We start from the raw sequence: 19,496 nt of genomic DNA, 5'->3' as shown, positions 1-19,496 counted from the left end.
GGCCACCTCTCACCCAGAGGCCCCAGGCCTTCCTCGGCGCCAGAGTCAATCCGGCCGCCACTGCGCGCAGACCAGGTGTTGGGGCGGTTTAGGACACACATGATAGGGTCCGTCTCAAAGCACGGGGCGCTCACGAATCCATTCCTGCAAGAGGTGACAGGGCTGGTGTTGGTAACAGGTAACATCATGGTGAAGATACAGCCATGAATAAAATACTGAGCAGGGCTTACACTGAGACACTGAGAGCTGGGGAAGACATCCTCATTTCTGAGCTCCAAGAAGGCTGACCAGCCCCTTCAACCATACAGACTGAGCCCCGGGGAGGGGGGGCAGTGTCCGACCTAAAAGCTCCGTCCCTGCGGCCTGCCTCAAAGTGTGATCCCCAGGAACACCCGCCCCGCACGCCTCCCGCCAGCCCCTTCGGCCCGGCCTCAGGGTTCAGTCACCTGCCGGATCCCGCGATAGCTGACCGGCATTCACTCGCAGGGGCTCTGCGGGGTGCCCCCCTTGAAAGCCAAGGAAGCAGGACCGGCCACGGGGAGGTCGAGCTGTGACACAGACCCAGCGAAGGGCCCAGCCGGGCTGGGCTGGGAAGGGAGCGCCGGGCTTTGATGGCCTCACGTCAATCCAGCATGGACTGTGCCCCCGCCCCGCCCCATCCCAGGAGGGAGGTGACACGATCCCCACTCAGAACAATGAAGTGACAAGTACTCTTTCCTAGAAGGGGATCTGAGCGAGGCATCGCAGCGCCCACCACCGCCATCCTGGTGCCACAGACCCACCCACCACTCAAGTCTGGGGAGCAGCTCTTCCGGAATTCCGGTGAGGGGGGCTTAGGGAAGGCCAGGGACTCAAACTACACTCCCCGTCACTGCAGCTGGCCTTGGAGCTGCACGGGACGCTCATGGTCTGTCAGTCCCGACTCCACTTGCCCTCACCTAGTCACCCTCTCTTATTTGTGATCCAGACCCTCATCCCGGGGGTCCAAGCCTCGGGTCACCAGGCCCTTCTCCCCCAGGGTTGCTGAGTTTGTCTACTTGCCATCAAAATCAGGCTAAGAGTATGAAGAGATGCCTGAGGGGACGGCCTGGGTGCAGCGTCCTCCCTGCCGCACTGGTGACAGCAGCCCTATCCTGACAGTCAGGGTCACCCCTGCCGGTGGGACTGTTCCTACAGGGACAACCACCTTGGTTCAGTGGGACATGTGCTGTGCTGTTTCTTCTGGGAAGCAGGGTCTCCAGGTCCATGGGGCCAAGAGCTGTGGGGACAGGAATCTCAAGGTCCTGAAGTGGGTCGCTGGGAGTAACGGTAGGCGGCGTGTCATGTGGAGCGACATTGATCCACCGGACAGTGTCCAGGACGGGAAGAAACCCCCGCGAAGGGGAAACAGCGGTGCAGGCCATAAGGGAACCCGGATCCAGTCACTGGTCTGTTCCATTCTGAACTGGTCTGAACTGGTCCGTTCCCTTTGTGGCTTCCAGTTAGAATCTTCCTCTTCCTGGACGGCTGTTTTCCTTTCTTCCCTTTTTTTTTTTTTTAAAGATTTTAGTTATTTATCTGAGAGAGAAAACATCAGAGAGCTTGCACGAGCAGGGGAAGGGGCAGAGGGAGACGCAGGCTGGGAGCCTGACAACCCGGGACTTGATCCCAGGTCCCTGGGATCGTGACCTAAGTAAGCCAAAGGCAGACACTCAAGCACTGAGCCACCCAGGCACCCCTGGACGGCTGTTTTTCCTGGGGGCTTCTCTCCGCTGCTCATCTTGCTGGGAGAAACTTTCTCGACAGGGAAATAAAAAGCATGGTCTTAAGCCTGATCTCCAACCCTTAAAATACAGGTTTCTTTTAGCCTCTAAACGTTTTAGAGCTCCCCGTGGTAACAAAGCCACTCTTTAAGTATTAATTTAGTAAATTACAAAGTGAAACCCAAACAAGGGGAGTAGTTCATACATGGAACTTTTCCAGAACTGACCAGCCTATTGGTCCAGAGTCTTGGCTAAGGGCTCAGCTGTCTAAGCCACACGGTTCCTGGAGGTGGGGGTGAGGCGGAGCTGCCTCGGAGCCCGAGCTCTCTGTAGAGAAGGAAAGAACTGACAGGTCACTCCGACGTAAATTAAAATCCTCTGCTGTTAAAAGTCACAGGTACATATACCAGAAAATTGTGTTTTATTTACATAACTTCTTTTTCTTTTAAAGATTTTATTCATTTATTCGACAGAGAGAGAAATCACAAGTAGGCAGAAAGGCAGGCAGAGAGAAAGGGAGAAGCAGGCTCCCCGCTGAGCAGAGAGCCTGATGCGGGGCTCTGTCCCAGGCCGCTGGGATCATGAGCTGAGCTGAAGGCAGAGGCTCAACCATCTGAGCCACCCAGGTGTCCCCTATTTATATAACTTCTAACAAAGGACATTTTGTATACTTAGGAGAGTAAAAATTACAACTGCTTTTCCCACAAGACAGCTGCCAAATTTGCACACTGTTGGTTCTTTCATCATATAGTAACATCACACAACTTTTATTTTTTTGTCCTTGTTAGTCCCCATACAGTACATTAGTTTTTGATACAGTGTTCCATGATTCAGTGTTTGCATATAACACCCAGTGCTCCATGCAATCCGTGCCTTTAATACCATCATGGGGCTCACCCATGACTCTGCCCCTCTCCCCTCTAAAACCCTGTTTCCTGGAGTCCATAGTCTCTCATGGTTCGTCTCCTCCTCTGATTCCCCACCTTCATTTTTCCCTTCCTTCTCCTAATGTCCTCCATGCTATTCCTTATGTTCCACAAATAAGTGAAACCATAGGAAAACTGAATTTCTCTGACTTACGTCACTCAGCACAATCTCCTCCAGTCCCATCCATGCTGATGCAAAAGTTGGGTGTTCATCCTAATGGCTGAGTAATACTCCATTGTACATATGGACCACATCTTTACCCATTCGTCTGTTGAAGGGCAGCTCAGCTCTTTCCAGTTTGCCTGTTGCAGCCATTGCTGCTATGAACATTGGCGTGCATATGGCCCTTCTTTCCCCATCTGTATCTTTGGGGTAAATACCCAGTAGTGCAATTGCAGGGTCATAGGGAAGCTCTATTTTTAACTTTTTGAGGAATCTCCACACTGTCTTCCAAACTGGCTGCACCAACTTGCATTCCCACTAACAGTGGAAGAGGGTTCCCCTTTCTCCACATCCTCTCCAGCACGTTGTTTCCTGCCTTGTTAATTTTTGCCAGTCTACCTGGTGTAGGTGGTATCTCCATGTGGTTTTGATTTGTATTTCCCTGATGCTGGACATTTTTTCATGTGTGTTAGCCATTTGTATGTCTTTTTTGGAGAAGTGTCTGTTCACGTCTTCTGCCCATTTTTTGACTTATTTGTTTTCTGGGCATGGAGTTTGAGAAGTTCTTTATAGATCTTGGATACCAGCCCTTTGTAGTGTCATTTGCGAAGATCTCCTCCCATTCTGTGCGTTGCCTCTTTGTTTCATTGACTGTTTCCTTTGCTATTAAACCACTTTTAGAAAATAAAAGGCAATCTGGGGGCACCTGAGTGGCTCAGTTGGTGAAGCGTCCGACTCTTGATTTTGGCTCAGGTCACGATCTCAGGGTTGTGAGACAGAGCCCTGCATTAGGCTTTGCGCTCAGTGGGGAGTCTGCTTGGGATTCACTTGCCCCCTTTCCCTGCCCCTCTCCCTGCTCATGTGCTCACTCTGTCTCTCTAAAATAAATAAGTCTTTAAAAAAAGAAAAGGCAAGTTAAAGCTATTAGCATTTGCAAATCAATAAATTATTAAGTTTATGAAAAATCACATTATAAGCAAATGCCCAAAACACCAGGGAAAGCAAATCTAGTGTAAATCTCACCGGACAGGATTAAGCATCCTTTTTCAATAGGTTTGCTTTCTACGCCCAGTGCAGCTGGCCCTTCCCGCCACACACTCATTGCCGTGAAACAGACACTTTAGGAACTACACATTTTATTATTCCTGAAATTTTTTCCCTAAAAACAGAAAAGCGGCCTATGAAATAGAAAATAAATAAGAAGAATCTGGAAGTCTTATGGGGTCCAGTTTCAGTGCAGCAGCACTTTGCTGTTCCTCTCCTTATTTTATAAAGGACTTCACTTCGCCACTCGGGAGGAATTTATTTTCTTGATATCAACCTGACTCAGAATCAGCGTCCCATTTTTGAATTTTCCAATCTGCCCAATCCGTCCGCTGGACAAAATACTGGGAGCTGATTTCTTCTTTTTGGATTTCCTGCAGTTAATGGGGGAGAAAAGTACCAGAGTTAAGCTTATGAAGGAGGACAAGAGGATGGCAACACCAGCAACCAAGTGACCACGGTCCGTTCCTGCAAACTCCTGGGGTCATCCCGTGCACACCACCCTCCACCGCCCTGCCGCAACCACCACCCACCTTCCTGTGGTCCCTGAAACATGCCAGCCGCCTTCCTGCTCGGGGCCCTTGCACTGGCTTCTTCTACGGAGAATGTTCTGCTACTGATCTTTCTAGGCTGTGCCCTCCTCTTCACTCAGTTCTCAACTCAGAGGTCACCTCCCTGCCGAATGACATCCCAGCCCTCCCACCCCCAGTGATATTCTTTTATAATGCTTTACTGCAACCTCCTCACAGAACCTGACAGTCCCTTGCTTACCTGTTTGTAGGTTTCGAGGTGTTTCCCTCACTACAATATAAGCTCCCCAAAGGCAGGTATACCCCCCCCCGACCCCGGGCGATCATGGCTGAGTTCCCGACACCCGACACCTAAGACACCTATGTGCCTGGCACGAAGCAGACCCTCAACAGACAGACGCATGTGGCCAGGACAAACGACCACCCATGCACAAGCTCACTAAGGAGTCCAAGAAGAGGGTTAAGACAAAAGAAGTCAATTTTGAAATGGTAATTCAGGGAGTGAGGAAAGGCTTGTTTGGACCAAAGCTAAGAAACCAGCATGAAGGGACTCGATGATCTGTTCCTCAGGTCACGGCGCTCTGCTTCCTACAGTATGGCAGAGAACAGGACACGGCCCTGGACCCTGCCGCCATGCGGGCAGGCTCTTAGCGCGGGCTGGGAATGTCAACCTCAGTTTCTCCACGGACACCTGAGCTGTCTGATCTTTGCAAATGGGAGCCTGGAGGAGATTCCTGATTCAGTTCCGAGGCAGCTGTTCAATCTGGGACACTGTCTTCCCCCCACCCGGGACTTGCTCGGAACGCATGAGTGAAGCACTCTACCGGGCTAGGAACACCAGGTAAACTCCAGGCGTTAGTTTCAGAACTAATCAATAGGTTTACCCAGATCATTCCTCCCCAGTACCTGAGGATGTCACTCACCTGTCTTCCTGCCCTCTCCTCTTCTTTTTCTTGAAGATATCTGTGTCCTGGGCCTGATTTCAGAATTTAGGATAATATACGTGTCAATAATGGATAACGGAGATTCAAAAACAGACAAGAGGTGTGTGATCAAAAGCCAGTGAGGCGGGCGCCTGGGTGGCTCAGTGGGTTAAGCCTCTGCCTTCGGCTCAGGTCATGATCTCAGGGTCCTGGGATCGAGCCCCGGATCGGGCTCTCTGCTCAGCAGGGAGCCTGCTTCTCTCTGTCTCTCTCTCTCTGCCTACTTGTGATCTCTGTCTGCCAAATAAATTTTAAAAATCTTAAAGAAAAAAAAAAAAAGCCAGTTAGGCACCATTTACTTTTCATCTTTTTCTCAAGCAGGCATATTAAACATACACTCGGTTTCATCCCAACGCTCTTTCAAGAGTGTCAAAGGTCATTCCAGAAAAACCTGACAGGAGAAACATTCCATCTTTCACTATAGGGGAAAGGGAGGGAGCACAGCATCTACCCCTCTGTCATCTGTCATAAGCCCTTGTGTTCTGTACAATGTAAAACGCAACACAGGAGAAAGACCACAATAGCTGATGGGATCTGAGCAGGAACTGGCTATTTCAGAGCAAACCCTTCACGTGAATATGCCGGCTTCCCTGGCTAGTGTTAGAGAACAAAGCTGACTTGAACAGGGGAAAGAATGATCATGTCACTCTCTATCTTACTGTGGCCACTGCCTCCCGACTCCACTGCGGCCAACTGTGGCCACCACCTGGTTCTAGCTTGGTAACAAAATGGCTTTTACTCGTACCATTCTCTTTTCTTCTTCCTTGGCTGCCTTCTTTTCTTTGATTTGCTCCTGCAACACCTTGTAATTCACGTAACTGTTTTTGGGAGGCTGAAATGCAACAGGAAAAATAAAACCTAGAGATAGCATTTTTTTATTTTGGAAGGATCTCCCAGTAACCCCTCCCCTGCCTTGCCCTGGGTTCTCCCCTTTCCTGTAGGTATCCTGTCTGCTGATGAGAGACAGAAGCAGCCCCTCACCTGAGCACCCAGCATGATGGCACGTTCCCGCTCCAGGAGTCGTTCCTTCCCTTTTCCATAACCCGTGATCCCAAACCGGTGCACTTCCAAGCGAGCCTGTGGACGCAGAGCGGAATGAACCCCAAGTGCATTCCAGAGATCCCCGGGAAGAGATCTACCTCTGGGGTAGCCCACGTCAGACACGATGTGCTGGAGCGGGAACTCTGTCATGCTGTGGTTTACAGAGCTCTGTGGCGGTCTTACATAATTTCTTACCATAACCTCCCAACACTCGTTCTCCCGTGTTGAATTCTGAGCAGATGAAGCAACAGACTTCGGATTAAATGCAGAGCTCTGCATACTAGGATTCTCTCTGCAACAAGCTACTGCCCTTCCAGGCAGGAATTTCCACTTAAAAGTCCCTCTCTGAATACTCGCTCCCTCTGAGAAACCACTTCTCATAGGTGCTTCTAATACAGATTTGTGTTTGTTTGTTTAAAGATGCTGCAGAGGAAGAGAAATGCCCCTTTCCAGCAGTTGAATTACCTCCTCCTGTCTTTTTTCTCATGCATTTTAAAAACGTAGTTACAACCGCAGAATACACACTTCCCTCCCTGTTTCTCAACTTACCTCTGCATTGTGGGCCCTGCAGCCACAAACCAGTGTGTTTTAAGTGACAGCCCAGTATTCACCACCTGAAGGCAGGGGATTTGCTTAACCATTATTTCAACCACTGGACATGGAAACATATATATATGGATATATAAACATATATATTTTTGGGGGGTTACTCCAAAACTGAAAAAAAATGAACAGTTTCAAAACACATACCTTCTCTAAGTTAAATTCTTGTTTCTCCAAACCTTTCTCATGGATACTAGTTTTGGTCTGAAAAGAAAAAAAATTCTTATTAAGATCCTCTGTGACTGTATCATTGGAGCATTTGTCACCAACAGAGTGGTCATGTTTTAAAAAGCCTTGAAACTGGCCCAGATGCCCAAATACCAAATAATAACACAAGCATGTTGCATGAAAGTCTTCATCAAAGAAAAATGGAGAAAAAAAATGTTAAGGTCTCAAAGCTTAAGAAAGGATGAGAATTTTTTAAAAAATACAAAAATAAAAAAGATGATGTGAGACACCAACATCTCTCATAAACCACATGCAGAAGATTCTGTTCAGTGGGGGTTTAGAAGAGGGTTAGTGAGCTGGGATTCTGGAGGATAAATACTATATATCTTTTTATTATTTATTTTTTTTAGAGGAGAGAGAGTGCGTGCATGAGCAGGGGGGTGGGGCAGAAGGCGGGGGAGAGAGTCTTGGGCAGGCTGCATACCCAGCGCGGAGCCCACCATGGGGCTCAATGTCATGACCAAGATCATGACCTGAGCCGATATCAAGAGTCGGACACTTAACTGACTGTGCTGCTTAGGAGCCCCTTAAACATTACATTTAAATAACTCTTTCCCTCTTTCTTCCCATCCACCCATTAAAATAATGGCTAACAAAACTCTCTTAACTAAATATTTTTACAGGAACATCACATTTCTAGAAATGGAGATTTGGTTTATAATTCTCAATACAAAATAAAGGTGCTGCAAATGCCTTCAAAGCATGTGACTCTTTACACAGACATGGCCACTAGCTATGGTTACCAGCCCACAGAACTGACCAGAAGCTTGATATCTGAAGGAAATGTACTGTCACATCTGGCTAACAGCAGCGGTCACCACTCTACCCCAGCCACCGAGTCTGGGCCAACAGGAAGCAGGGTCTGAAAGCTGGGGAGCCTCGTCAAGGCATCCTTGCAGCCGGCCGCCCACCAGGGCAGCACCTCCCGCCCACCCTGCTCAGCAGGGGGCGCTGTGGAGGGACGCAGCAGTGCCCTGCACCACACCCTGCTGAGATAGGGGCCTCAATCACAGCTGTCTGCAGGTCTCTGGGTCCCTCCTCCCAATGGAAGCTGTACTCTGGCTGATCCTGGTTGTATTGTGGATGTGTGGGTCAATCACTGAACGCCTCCCCAGGTGACAGGCTCTCTCCATGATGCCATGTCCTGACCTCCCAGAGAGGTTCTTACGAAGTGGATACAGCGCTCACTGCTAAACGTTATTGGGGTCCGGGAAACGGGAAGACGTGGCCAGTACTCTCAGTATTGACTGATCCACTATGAACGACGGCCCCCCTGGGCAGTCACCACAGTGCTGCTCACCCACTGGCACGCTGCACAATGACTCTTGGCAGGACAGACAGAACACGGCACTACGAGGAGGTCTGCCACACTCCAAGCGTGTGGCCCCGTTCTGTGCTTACAGTCACAGTAAATGCGTCTTTCACGTTACTTTACCAAGATTCCTGACTTTGATGATGCTTACGATTTTCCTCACTCCCGTATTTCACACAATCAGATGCCTTAATTAAGACCACGGGCACACAAAGGACGCCAGGCGCTTCCGTTCCTCTTCCCCAGAAAGTCTTATTTCCTGTTCTGTGCCTGGAAAAAAATGTCTTTACCCTGAAGTTAAAAAAACCTTTTCTGCTGGTATGCACACTCAGTCTATTTACTATGATAAACAGTACTACTTCTTCTTGCTTAAGTCTTAATGACTTCGGGATCACCCAGATCCTCAAACACAAATGGTAAGTTAAAGAAGAGAAACTGTGTGCGGTTCACAGACCTCCAAAATCCTAGGAAACATTTACCTCCTTTTCTAAAAATTTAAGTAGTTCTCTCTCTCTATTCTTCCCTCCCATCCGTCCAACGAGGCACCGGCTAACCAAAGTTTTCTGAGTTGAAAATTTCTTTCAGGAGCATGAGATTCCCGGCGTTACTGGAGATGGCACAGGTTCCCTTGGCTGCCCCATTTCCAGAACATCGGCGCGAGGAAGGAACATCTAAGAGGACCTAAGCACTGTAATAAAATACTTGGCCACCTGCGTGACTGTCACCGTGGGGCTGAAAGCCTTGGGTCTGGGGACGAGAGTGGCCCACAGAGAGGGGCACGGCTTCCGATGTCCCTGCTTTCCCCAACACCAACCCCACAGAACACCCCAGACCCCGCACACAGGCCTCAGTTCACCCTGGCCGTGGGGACACCTGGGCCGAGGGCCTGTGTGGGCCTAGGTGGCAGGTCTGGGGGGACATAGATACCTTGCCATTTTCAAGCCCTCTGTTAACATTTTGCCAGAAATATCTCCGCTTTGCAGCTCTTGATTTGTCTGAGAAAAGGTCTGGATTCTAGATCCTTGTTTATCATAAAAGCGAACATTCTTAGCTCACTATTTTCTGATGCTCAGTTCATAGGCATGACCCTGTCAATGTCTAACTTTTATTCACAGTTTTAAAGAACTTTCAGTCCATTACTTAGCATATATTACCTGATTTAGAAACCATCAGTGCTTCTCCCTGTCTGCTTTCCCCTGGTGCTCACTGCAGCAGGCAACACCGGGTCCTCCCCTGCTTCTAGGCTTCCCTGCCTACCTGAAGTTAGGTAGGGCTATGTGAGTTTCTTTGGCCAAAGAATGTGAGCAGAGGGGAAGTATGCCCCTTCCATAAGGAACCTCTAAGAGCCATCCATCGACCCCCTTTCTCCACCAGAGCAACTGAGAGCCTTCCAGCTGGCGGAGTTCCTATTATCCTGGGCCCCTAGACGAGGACAGTGTGTGACAGCACACTCTGTCCTTGCCAACCCTGATGGACATGTAAAAATAATTAATTTTTGCCTTTAAACCACTAAGATGTAGGGACTAAACTACCGAACCACAGCCTTATCTATCCTGACCACTAGAGCTATAGGGTCCCACACACAGGAAAGAGAAAGGTTTGCAGATTTTGAGAACTTGCGTGTCAGGCTCCGAAGACAGAAGAAAGCTATAAAACGAAGGAAGAGTTTGGGGTGCGAGATGAAGGCTGGCAGGCTCCCGGGGCTCGGTGAACGCGTCCATGGGCTGACTGGCTGACCAGGGCTATTTTTGGCTGCACTGGTAAGATTCTTTTCTTCTACTAGTTACTGCTCAACCTTTGTCCAGAGAGAGAGCAGTTGGGTAAGTAAACACTTTGTTTCTTACCAGCCCATTGCTAAAGAACAGCGGTGTGGAACAAAGTTACAGGGTGCCCTGGAGGGTAGAGGATTTCAGGGTTGAGTCGCAGGGAGGGATTGAGATATTGCAGAGGTCATGAGAGCAGTAAGCACTGCGGCAGAAACACGGGGACAGGTCTTTCTACCTGGTGAAGATTCCCAGTCCACACGCTTGTGTTACTCAAAGGACAAGGAGCCTAACCTAACCTGCTCGCTCTCCACTCGCTCTCGCTCTCTCTCTCTCTAGCGGAACAGCTTTCAAGTCAGAAAGCCTGGGGTCTGAACCTGAACTCTGGTTCTTATTTCATATCCACAGTCCCTTCTGTGGAATCCTTAGAAAATTCAGAGGCTTTCACATTTTAGTAAGGTCACACTGCCAACACACTGAAGACAAAATACCACTTGGAGCAGGAGCCGCGGCAGAAGCCCGTCATTAAGGACATTTGTATCTCTGCCGCATGATCTGTGGATAATTCAAGCCAAAGGGAACAGACAAAAATAATGCCTAAGCCTCGTATGAGTTCAGGTCAGGTTTTGCTGCCAAATAAACCCGTACCAAGCTTCCAAACAAAACCAAACCAAAGCTGTGCCTTCCAAAGCCCTGGGCTTCTGGAACTGCAGAGAGGGGGCGGCTGACTGTTGAAATGCGGGGCAAGTATCTTAGCCTCTCTAGGCAGCGATGAAGACAGGGCAACTTGTCAGGATTCAGGGAGATAAGGAATTAGCGACCAGACTAAGTAATCGCTCGAGCAGTGCACAAGCCCCATAAATGTCAGGCGTTACAATGATCTGCGACGTGCTTTGGGAGCGGTCTGCACGCACCTGTGTGCGGGCCATAGGAGCCAAGAGGCCCTTTGGATCTAGAGTCCACTGTCCTCGGATTTCTAGGATGTCTTTTTTTTTTTTTTTTAAGATTTTATTTATTTGACAGAGAGAGGTATCACAAGTAGGCAGAGGCAGGCAGAGAGAGAAGGGGAAGCAGACTCCCCACTGAGCAGAGAGCCCGATGTGGGGCTCGATCCCAGGACACGGAGATCATGATCTGAGCTGAAGGCAGAGGCTTTAACCTACTGAGCCACCCAGGATGTCTTTCTTATCTCTTTCTATGGAGGCCACAAAGGAGGCTAAGGTTCAGGACACAGATTATGCTAAGGGCGGAGAAAACACCGAGAAGACACACCAGCCTAGCAACTCTCGGCTCGTTTCCAGTCGCCAACCTGGGGCTTTCACTCCCCATCACAGGCAGCCTTGCACTCGGTCCTCAAATCCCAAGTCCAGGTTGGCCCTGGCCTGACCCTACACCACAGCTCATCTTCTCTCCCCTCTGTCCTACTCCGCTACGCTTCCAGCTCCCAGACCCCCTCAGGCCTTCTCACCCACTGGGCGCTGGTGTTGGCTCTTCTGGCTCCTCTCACGGGCCAGCATTAGCAGAGTGTCACCTTGTCCTGAGACTGCCTGCCCACTCCACCGAAAGAATGCTCTCTTAGTCTCAAGACCCTATTTCTTTCCCTTAGAGGTTTCAAAACTTTTTTTAAAAAAAGTTTAATTTGAGAGAGAGAGAGAGGGAGGGAGAGCGAGCGAGCCAGCATGAGGGGCAGAGGGAGAAGCTGACTCCTGGCTAAGCAGGAATTCTGAATGTGGGACTCGATTCCAGAACCCTGGGATCATGACCTGAGCCGAAAGCAGACACTTAATCGACTGAGCCACCCAGGCGTCCTTTAAAACTCTTTTTAATTATATTATTAATTGACTTGGGATCTGACTCTAGCAGTAGACTGTATAGTCCACGAGGGCAGAGGACTATATCTCGTTCACTGCTGGATCTAGTGGGTCTGGCAAGTAGTGGGCACCCAATTATTTGTGAATAAATGAGTTAAGTGCATAAACAATCTGTTACCTACTATTTCCTACCAAACTACTTCTATAGTCACGGCTTTATAAAAGGGATAGGATCAGGATGTCCATTTATAGGTTAGACCGTTGGAATGGGTAAAATGTTCTATAAATGGTGGCCAAGTTCCCTGATTAATCCATGAAATGGGGTGATGTTGGGGAAGGGTTTCCCCCACAGAGCCAACAAGCAAATGCTCCCACACCAGCTACAATTCAACTCAACTGTGACACGCCATATCTGGAAATGGCATCAGATTCCACAGGTTACGGGCTCAGTCCTACAAGACTGCCGCCCACGTCACTCAGCAGCTGCGAGCCCATGCTGTCACCCGTCTGTGCTTTGGACCAACCACCTATAGATCAGCAGCTCCCACAAACCCCCTCTTTGGATTCGATTAGTTTGCTAGAGTGGCTCGCAGAACTCAGGAAAGCCATCCACCTTACAGCGCACTGGCTGACTGTAAAAGGATGTAACTCAGGAACAGGCAGATGAGGGGACGCACAGGGCAAGGTATGTGGGACAGAACGAGGCACTTCCATGTCCTCTCTGAACGTGTCACTCTCCAAGCACCTCCACACAGTCACCAACCCAGCTCTCCCAACCCTTTGGGTTTCTACGGAGGCTTAACTATGCTAGATTAAATCACTGGCCACAGGCAGTCAATTCAACTTCCAGCCCATTACTTCTCCCCAGAGGTCAGGGAGATGGGACTGAAAATTTCTAAACCTCTAATTGTGCAACTGATTCTCTTGGCAACCTGCTCCCACCTTTAAAGCATTTCCATATCACTTGCTAACAAAAGACACCTTTACATCCCCTAGGGAATTACAGGGGTTACAGGAGTTCTGTGCCAGAAATGAGGCACAAAAACTAAATATAAATATATTTCTCATTATAAATCTCCATAGTACACCATGGACGCTGTTTCAATATACAATGCTGTTTAATCATAGTGTATAGGTCACAGGTCCAAGTTCTAGGGAAAGAAGGTCACTTCCGGGGTTCAGGCAGGGCCAGCTGGGTTGTCTAACTTGTATCTCTCAAGTATTCTCCAAAGACAACCAGCGGACTGCATGTGGGCTGTTATTATCTTATTAGCTATTTGGGCTGATTCCATGTCTGTCTGAACTGTCCTACAATGACCCGAAGCTTTCAGAGAACAGGGACCACGACTATCATTTACCACGTTATACAAACCCTTGGCATAGCGTCACTTATCCTAATTACTCCCAGCTGACATCCTTAGCGGCCATCCCCTTTACCAGGACATGCCATTAATATCCAGCGTTCTCTTCGTTTGTATTTGTTTACAAGTCGCAATACGACATGGAGTCTTTTACAGGTGTATGTGTTTTTACTGTGTTCGTTTTCGGTCTCCTTATCCAGACACATTCATGTGTTCAAAAGATACATTTTAAAAAGAAGGAAAGGGCAGGGGCGCCTGGGTGGCTCAGTGGGTTAAGCCTCTGCCTTCGGCTCAGGTCATGATCCCAGGGTCCTGGGGTCGAGCCCCGCATCGGGCTCTCTGCTCAGCGGGGAGCCTGCTTCTTCCTCTCTCTCTGCCTGCCTCTCTGCCTGCTTGTGATCTCTGCCTGTCAAATAAATAAATAAAATCTTAAAAAAAAAAAAAAAAGAAGGAAAGGGCAGAACGCCAAGAGCAACTGAAAAATTTCATTAAGGTCAGAAAATCCAAAATGTTGGATAAGCTGAGGTTCCCAAGAAAAGCCAATGAAAAAGGGGTCAATCAGAAGGGGAAGAAAAAGGATCTAACAGCTGGAAGCAGATGTTCTGTTAGTAAGAGACAGAAATGCACTCATTCAATGCCAACGTTTTTGTGCTATTAGAAAACTTTCCATTCTAGAAAGAACCCAACGAATGTAAGAGGAAAGAGAAGACCGAGACATCTGAAGAAATGAGAGGTACCCAGATGTTTGTTAGTTAAATTCCCCAAACCAGAATCACATATGATGCAGTGTTCAACCTTTTTCACTGCATGGCACACACAGAAAATACTATAGTACACAAGGTTTGGTGCACAAGGGTTTGCTGTCATAATACTGACCACTGTAAGCTTCCCCGGCTGGCCAATGTGGTGACTCTGGCCAGCTGAATGGCCAAGGAAATCTACTTCCTGGCCCACCTGTGACAGCTCCCAGTGTCCCAGTATTTGGAGTTGGAAACTGACCTAGAATCCTAAAATAAAGGTAGATGATTAAAAAAAGCGCTATTAGTCTTTGAGGAAGACAAGTTGGTGAACATGACATGAAGAGCTACCTGAACGCTAGGAAAGATGCCACAGCTGGGTTTTTTAAACCACAAACAAGATGCAGTAAGCACTGGATGCTAGCACGTGCTCACACACGTTCACCAAGAACGATGCAAGCCTGACTATCTTTGCAGTGGGTTGAATTGTGGTCTCTAAAAAAAGACGTGACGTGTTCTAATCCCCAGAATCAGCAAATGGATCTTATTTCTAAAAGGGTCTTCACAAGGGCGCCTGGGTGGCTCAGGTGGTTAAGGAACTAACTGCCTTGGGCTCAGGTCATGATCCTGGAGTCTTGGGATTGAGTCCCGCATCAAGCTCCCAGCTTGGTGGGGAGTCTGCTTCTCCCTCTGACCTCTCGCCTCTCATGCTCTCTCTCTCTCAAATAAATAAGATCTTTAAAAAAAAAAGGGGGGGGGGTCTTCGCAGTATAATTAAGTTAAGGATCTCATGATGGGACCCGTCCTAGATTTCGGGTGGGCCCTAATCCCAATGACAGCTGTTCTTCTAGGAGAAAGGTAGAGGGAGATTTGAGATTCAGATGGACACAGGGCCGCATGCAGGTGAAGGAGGAGTTGACGGTGATGCAGCCACGAGCCAAGCCCAGAGCCACAGGTGAAGAAGGAAGGATTCCCTTTTGGAGGCGGGTGTGCCAGACCAACACCTTGACGTTGGCCTTTCTGGCCTGCAGAACTGTAAGACAACAAGCATCCTCCCAGCAGCCCGAGGAAACCAATACAGTCCCCTTTCCCTTTGATGACAGACAAAAGTTTACAGGACGTGAGGAATGCAACAGAAATAGAATGCCTGGATTTTTGCACGGATCCTTAATGCCCTTGTGGGGAAAGTTGGATAAGCAACTACACCTCTCTCCTGGACTGAATTTTGCGTGAGACCGAACACATTCAGTCTGGGAGAGATCACTGCTCAGCGAAATCCAGCTACTTTCCACCAGAATGCAAGTTCCTTGAGAAAAAGCAGTTTTTGTCTCTTTTGTTCAATGCTGTATCCCCATGCCTTGTGGCCAGAAATAGTTGACTGACTTTTCTGAGCACCATCAGGCAGAAGGCTTATCAGCATGGAAGGGTGCACTCAGCAGGCTTATGTTCCTCAAACTCTGTACATGCCTGAGGAAGTCTTGTCTTCAGAACTGGCCCTTTGCTGGTTCCTGGGAGCTGACCAATTGTCTGATAAGAACGTTTGTGCATCCCCAAGGCCTTGAGCCAAGCCGTACTAAGTTTGCCCAGATTATTTATAGCAACAATGTGATTGATGGTCAATATCTACTTTTTTCCTGGGTGCCTAGAGCTTCAATAACTACGGTCAGTCTGTATGTCTACATAATGCATTTCTCAGTAAAAACCGTGGACACCCAGGCTGGGGTGAAATTCCATGGTTGGCCAACACCCCACTTACTGTCACACGTCGCCGCTGGGGGAATGAAACGCATCCCATGCAATTCCACTGGGAGGGGACATCTAGACTCTGACACCTGGTTTCCTCCAGGCCTCCCTCCCGGCACTTTTTTCCTTCACGGCTTTTACTCTGTATCCTTTTGCAGTGGTAATTTGTAACCGTGATGGTGACTTCATGCTGAGTGTTGAGGCCTGTGAGAGCTTTTCGCAAACCATCAAGCCAGAGGGTGGTCTTGGGGACCCCTGACACGGTCTAAAAAGATAGTCATCTAAGGGCGCCTGGCAGGCTCAGTCGGTACAGCCTGCAACTCTTGATCTTGGGGCCATGAGTTCAAGCCCCAAGTCAGGTAAGAGTGCTTAAATGAATAAAACCTTTTATATGTTTTTTGATTTAAAAAACTTTTAAAAAAACAATTTATTTATTTATTTGAGAGCGAAAGAGAGAGAAAGAGAAAGCACGAGCAGAGGGAGAGGGAGAAGGAGACTCCCCGCTGAGCAGAAAGCCTAGCTCCCAGCACCCTGAGGTCACGACCTGAGCTGAAGGCAGCCGCTTAGCAGATGGAATCACCCAAGCACCCAAACCCTTAAAAAAAAAAAAGGAAAAAGAAAGAAAAAAGAAAAGATACTTCTCTAAAACTGTGATATCAGGGTTTTCACCATATACACAGAAACTAACCAACTCATTACCTGTGTGTTTTCATCTCGATCCAGCTTCTCTTTTCTTTTCTTATTTCTGCTGTGAAATTCTATCACTTCTACTGGCTCTCTGGGGTTCTTCAGGGTTGGGGGAGATACAGCAGCACTAGGGGCTTCCGGTCCTGAAGGGGAACCAGTGGGGGTCACAGCAGGGGCACGCCGCAGCTCTTGGAGTTCCTTGAAGAAGCTGGAGGCACTCTTCCTTTGACCTCTTCCAAGGGAACCAGGTAGGGGAGCTGGCTCTGCTGCCGCGACCACGGGTGTCTCGGCACCTCTCTTCTTGTTTTCTCCTCTCTTCCTGATCCTTTTCTGTTCTGCTTCACCTTCTGTCTCCTCTGTTTCTTCAAACACAGAGCAGGAAAATAAACAGCTTTGGTTTTATCAAATTGTCAAATCATGTGAATGTGTCTGTATGTATGCCATGGCTATCAACAGCCAGAAATACAAAGAAACAAAAGATTTCTTTTTCTTCAAATGGGGTGATTTTTGCACAATTCTGGGGTCGGGGTATTTGTATTTTCTTTTTTAATTTTAATTCAATTAATTAACATATAATGTATTATTGGTTTCAGAAGTACAGGTCTGTGATTCATCAGTCTCATATAATACTCAGTGCTCATTACATCACATGCCCTCCTTAACACTCATCACCCACTTACCCCATTCCCCCAATGCCCCCTCCAGTAACCCTGTTTGTTTTCTGATTCTCTTACGGTTTGTTTTATTTGCACAATATGTAGAAACCAAGACGCAACATCTTTTGCTAGGTAACTAACTATTGTTGTGTCTGACCCACGGCACAATTACTTCAGCCCTGACCTCAGTCCATACTAAGAGCAACCTCAAGGCAACAGTTTCCAGGGAACTGGCAATCCCCATCAGCTCACGCTTTGTGCGAAAAATGTCTGCCACTACAGCTGATGTTTTATTTTTCAATATTCTCTAGGGTTGCGGGTGGGTATTACAGTCTTCCCATTTTTTTTCAGTTATGAATTAGGATGAACCTACGACAAGTGGTTCAATGTGAACGTATTTATTTTCTACGAAATACCTGTATCGCCTCTATGTTTCACCTGTTCAATTCTGACCAGCCACCTGAAAGCTCTGACTTCAAGTGCTCACCTGCACCGCAAGTATCACAGCACTTTCTAAATACTGACTGATCATTTGTTTACTTATATAAAAGGTACCTAAACTTTGGCATTGGGCACCTAAAAATGGGTAGTTACGGCCCAAGCCTTCAGAGCTCCTTGAATAATTTCAAGCCTGTGCTAACATAAACTATATTTGGGATTTGGCAGAATTGTCTTTTCCTCTAGTTTTTAAACTTCTCAAGGCCAGAAACTAAGTCTTCTCTGTCCTCTGATATTCCCAAGGGGGTAGAAACGTTGTGTCCACAGGACAAGTCAATACAAGGGGAGGGGCAGGGGCTGGACAGTCTGGAGACTGGAACCCACGCTCTGCAAATTAACAGCTAGATGAATTTCGGTAAGCATTTTAACCCCTAAAGCTTGTTTCTACATTTGTAATAAATGGGATTAATGACTATGTATTTCACCAGAAGTGAAGATTAAATGAGTACAAACATGAAAGACGGGGACTATATGGCAAATTCTCCATACTTTTTAGCTATTATTTTTACTGTGTAAGTGAGCTTACAATCTTTTTTTTTTAAGATTTTATTTATTTATTTATTTGACAGAGATCACAAGTAGGCAGAGAGGCAGGCAGAGAGAGAGGGGGAAGCAGGCTCCCCGCTGAGCAGAGAGCCCCATGTGGTGCTGGATCCCAAGACCCTGGGATCATGACCTGAGCCGAAGGCAGAGGCTTTAACCCCCAGAGCCACCCAGGCGCCCCGAGCTTAGAATCTTGAGCAATGGCTCCAAACTACAATAGCTTTCGCAACAGCACGTTGCGAAATTGAAGAAACGTTTGCTCCTTAAAGACACCAATGCCCAGGCTATCTCTTGCCTGAGCAAGGGATGTCACCTAGCCTGGACCAAATTCTTCAGAGTGTGTGGAACTGTCCTTTCCTACTAACGTGCCAGGCGGTTGCCAATCTCAAATAACCGTTTTTCTTTCCTTCTCCCCAAACAAAAAGAGAGGACGGCCAACTTAATGGAAGGAAGTCCGCGGGGGAGGAACGCACTGAAGGTTGGGGGTCTACGGTGACAAGGTGGCACCACGGCACTAAGGTCACGCGGGGCTGGGAGGGCGGTGTGGGGCAAGCGGGCTTCCCAGACGGCCGGGAAATGTCCACGGGGTGGGGAGGGCTGTGTTCGGGAGCCCAGGGTCCTGCGCGCATCACACGCTGCAAGCCTGAAAGCCTCGGCGCATCCGACGAGCAGCCAAGCCGGCGCCCACACTCAGGGACCGCTCGGGAGGCTCGGTCCAAGAAGAGCACCGACAGAGCCCGGCCGTGGGGCGCGGGGAAGGGGACCTCTGTCGGAGGCGTGTGCTGCACCCATCCCGGGAAGCAGGCCGCAAAGCTGAGGGGTGCTCCACGTGCAAGGGCCGAGGACGGCCCAGTCTCGAAGGTACAGCAGACCCTCAGCGGCCAGTCCGCTTCCCACGTGGGCCCCGAGGCCCCGCACTCACCCAAATCGTAGAGGTTCCGGAGCAGGGCGTCCAGCAGCTTCTGCGAGCCGGGAAGCGCGCGGGCCCCCAACCCCTGCTCCTGAGCCATCGGGGGCGGGGGGTGGGGGGCGCCGCCGCGGTGCGGCCCACAGCCCGCGGGGCACCCACACTTCCGAGTTCCGACGCGCTGCGCGCGCGCGTCGCAGGTCCCGGCGCGGCTTCCG

At 48.8% G+C, this 19,496-nt stretch overlaps 1 protein-coding gene across 2 annotated transcripts; it reads right to left on the bottom strand.

Moving 5' to 3' along the window:
- Positions 1–3,950: 3,950 nt before the first annotated feature.
- CUNH1orf131 (chromosome unknown C1orf131 homolog) lies at positions 3,951–19,494 on the bottom strand. 2 transcript variants are annotated; one of them, XM_032841134.1, is made up of 7 exons: positions 19,294–19,494; positions 16,687–17,030; positions 7,180–7,236; positions 6,370–6,465; positions 6,134–6,220; positions 5,329–5,381; positions 3,951–4,249 (listed from the first exon to the last, which is right to left on the bottom strand). In XM_032841134.1, the coding sequence occupies exons 1-7, from the start codon at positions 19,379–19,381 to the stop codon at positions 4,111–4,113; spliced, it is 864 nt and encodes a 287-aa protein (XP_032697025.1). In that variant the 5' UTR covers positions 19,382–19,494; the 3' UTR covers positions 3,951–4,110. The 2 variants fall into 2 exon arrangements, with proteins under 2 accessions (XP_032697025.1, XP_032697024.1); XM_032841133.1 differs by having other exon boundaries at positions 16,687–17,036; positions 19,294–19,488.
- Between the last annotated feature and the right edge of the window lie 2 nt (positions 19,495–19,496).

This window comes from Lontra canadensis, unplaced genomic scaffold (genome assembly GCF_010015895.1).
Source record: "Lontra canadensis isolate GAN:19392208 unplaced genomic scaffold, GSC_riverotter_1.0 scaffold120, whole genome shotgun sequence".
NCBI classification, from domain to species: domain Eukaryota; kingdom Metazoa; phylum Chordata; class Mammalia; order Carnivora; family Mustelidae; genus Lontra; species Lontra canadensis.
Note: the sequence above shows the minus strand (reverse complement) of the source record. Positions and strands in the feature narration are given on the sequence as shown.

Excerpts from the sequence above, each read along its gene's own strand:
- CUNH1orf131 (XM_032841133.1), bottom strand. The coding sequence starts at position 19,381 with ATGGCTCAGGAGCAGGGGTTGGGGGCCCGCGCGCTTCCCGGCTCGCAG. Across the intron at positions 7,237-16,686 it reads ATCGAGATGAAAACACACAG|ACCAAAACTAGTATCCATGA; the intron begins GTAATGAGTTGG and ends TTTTCTTTTCAG. Across the intron at positions 5,382-6,133 it reads AGGAAGAAGAAAAGAGAATG|GCCCAGGACACAGATATCTT; the intron begins GTACGAGTAAAA and ends TTCTGAAATCAG.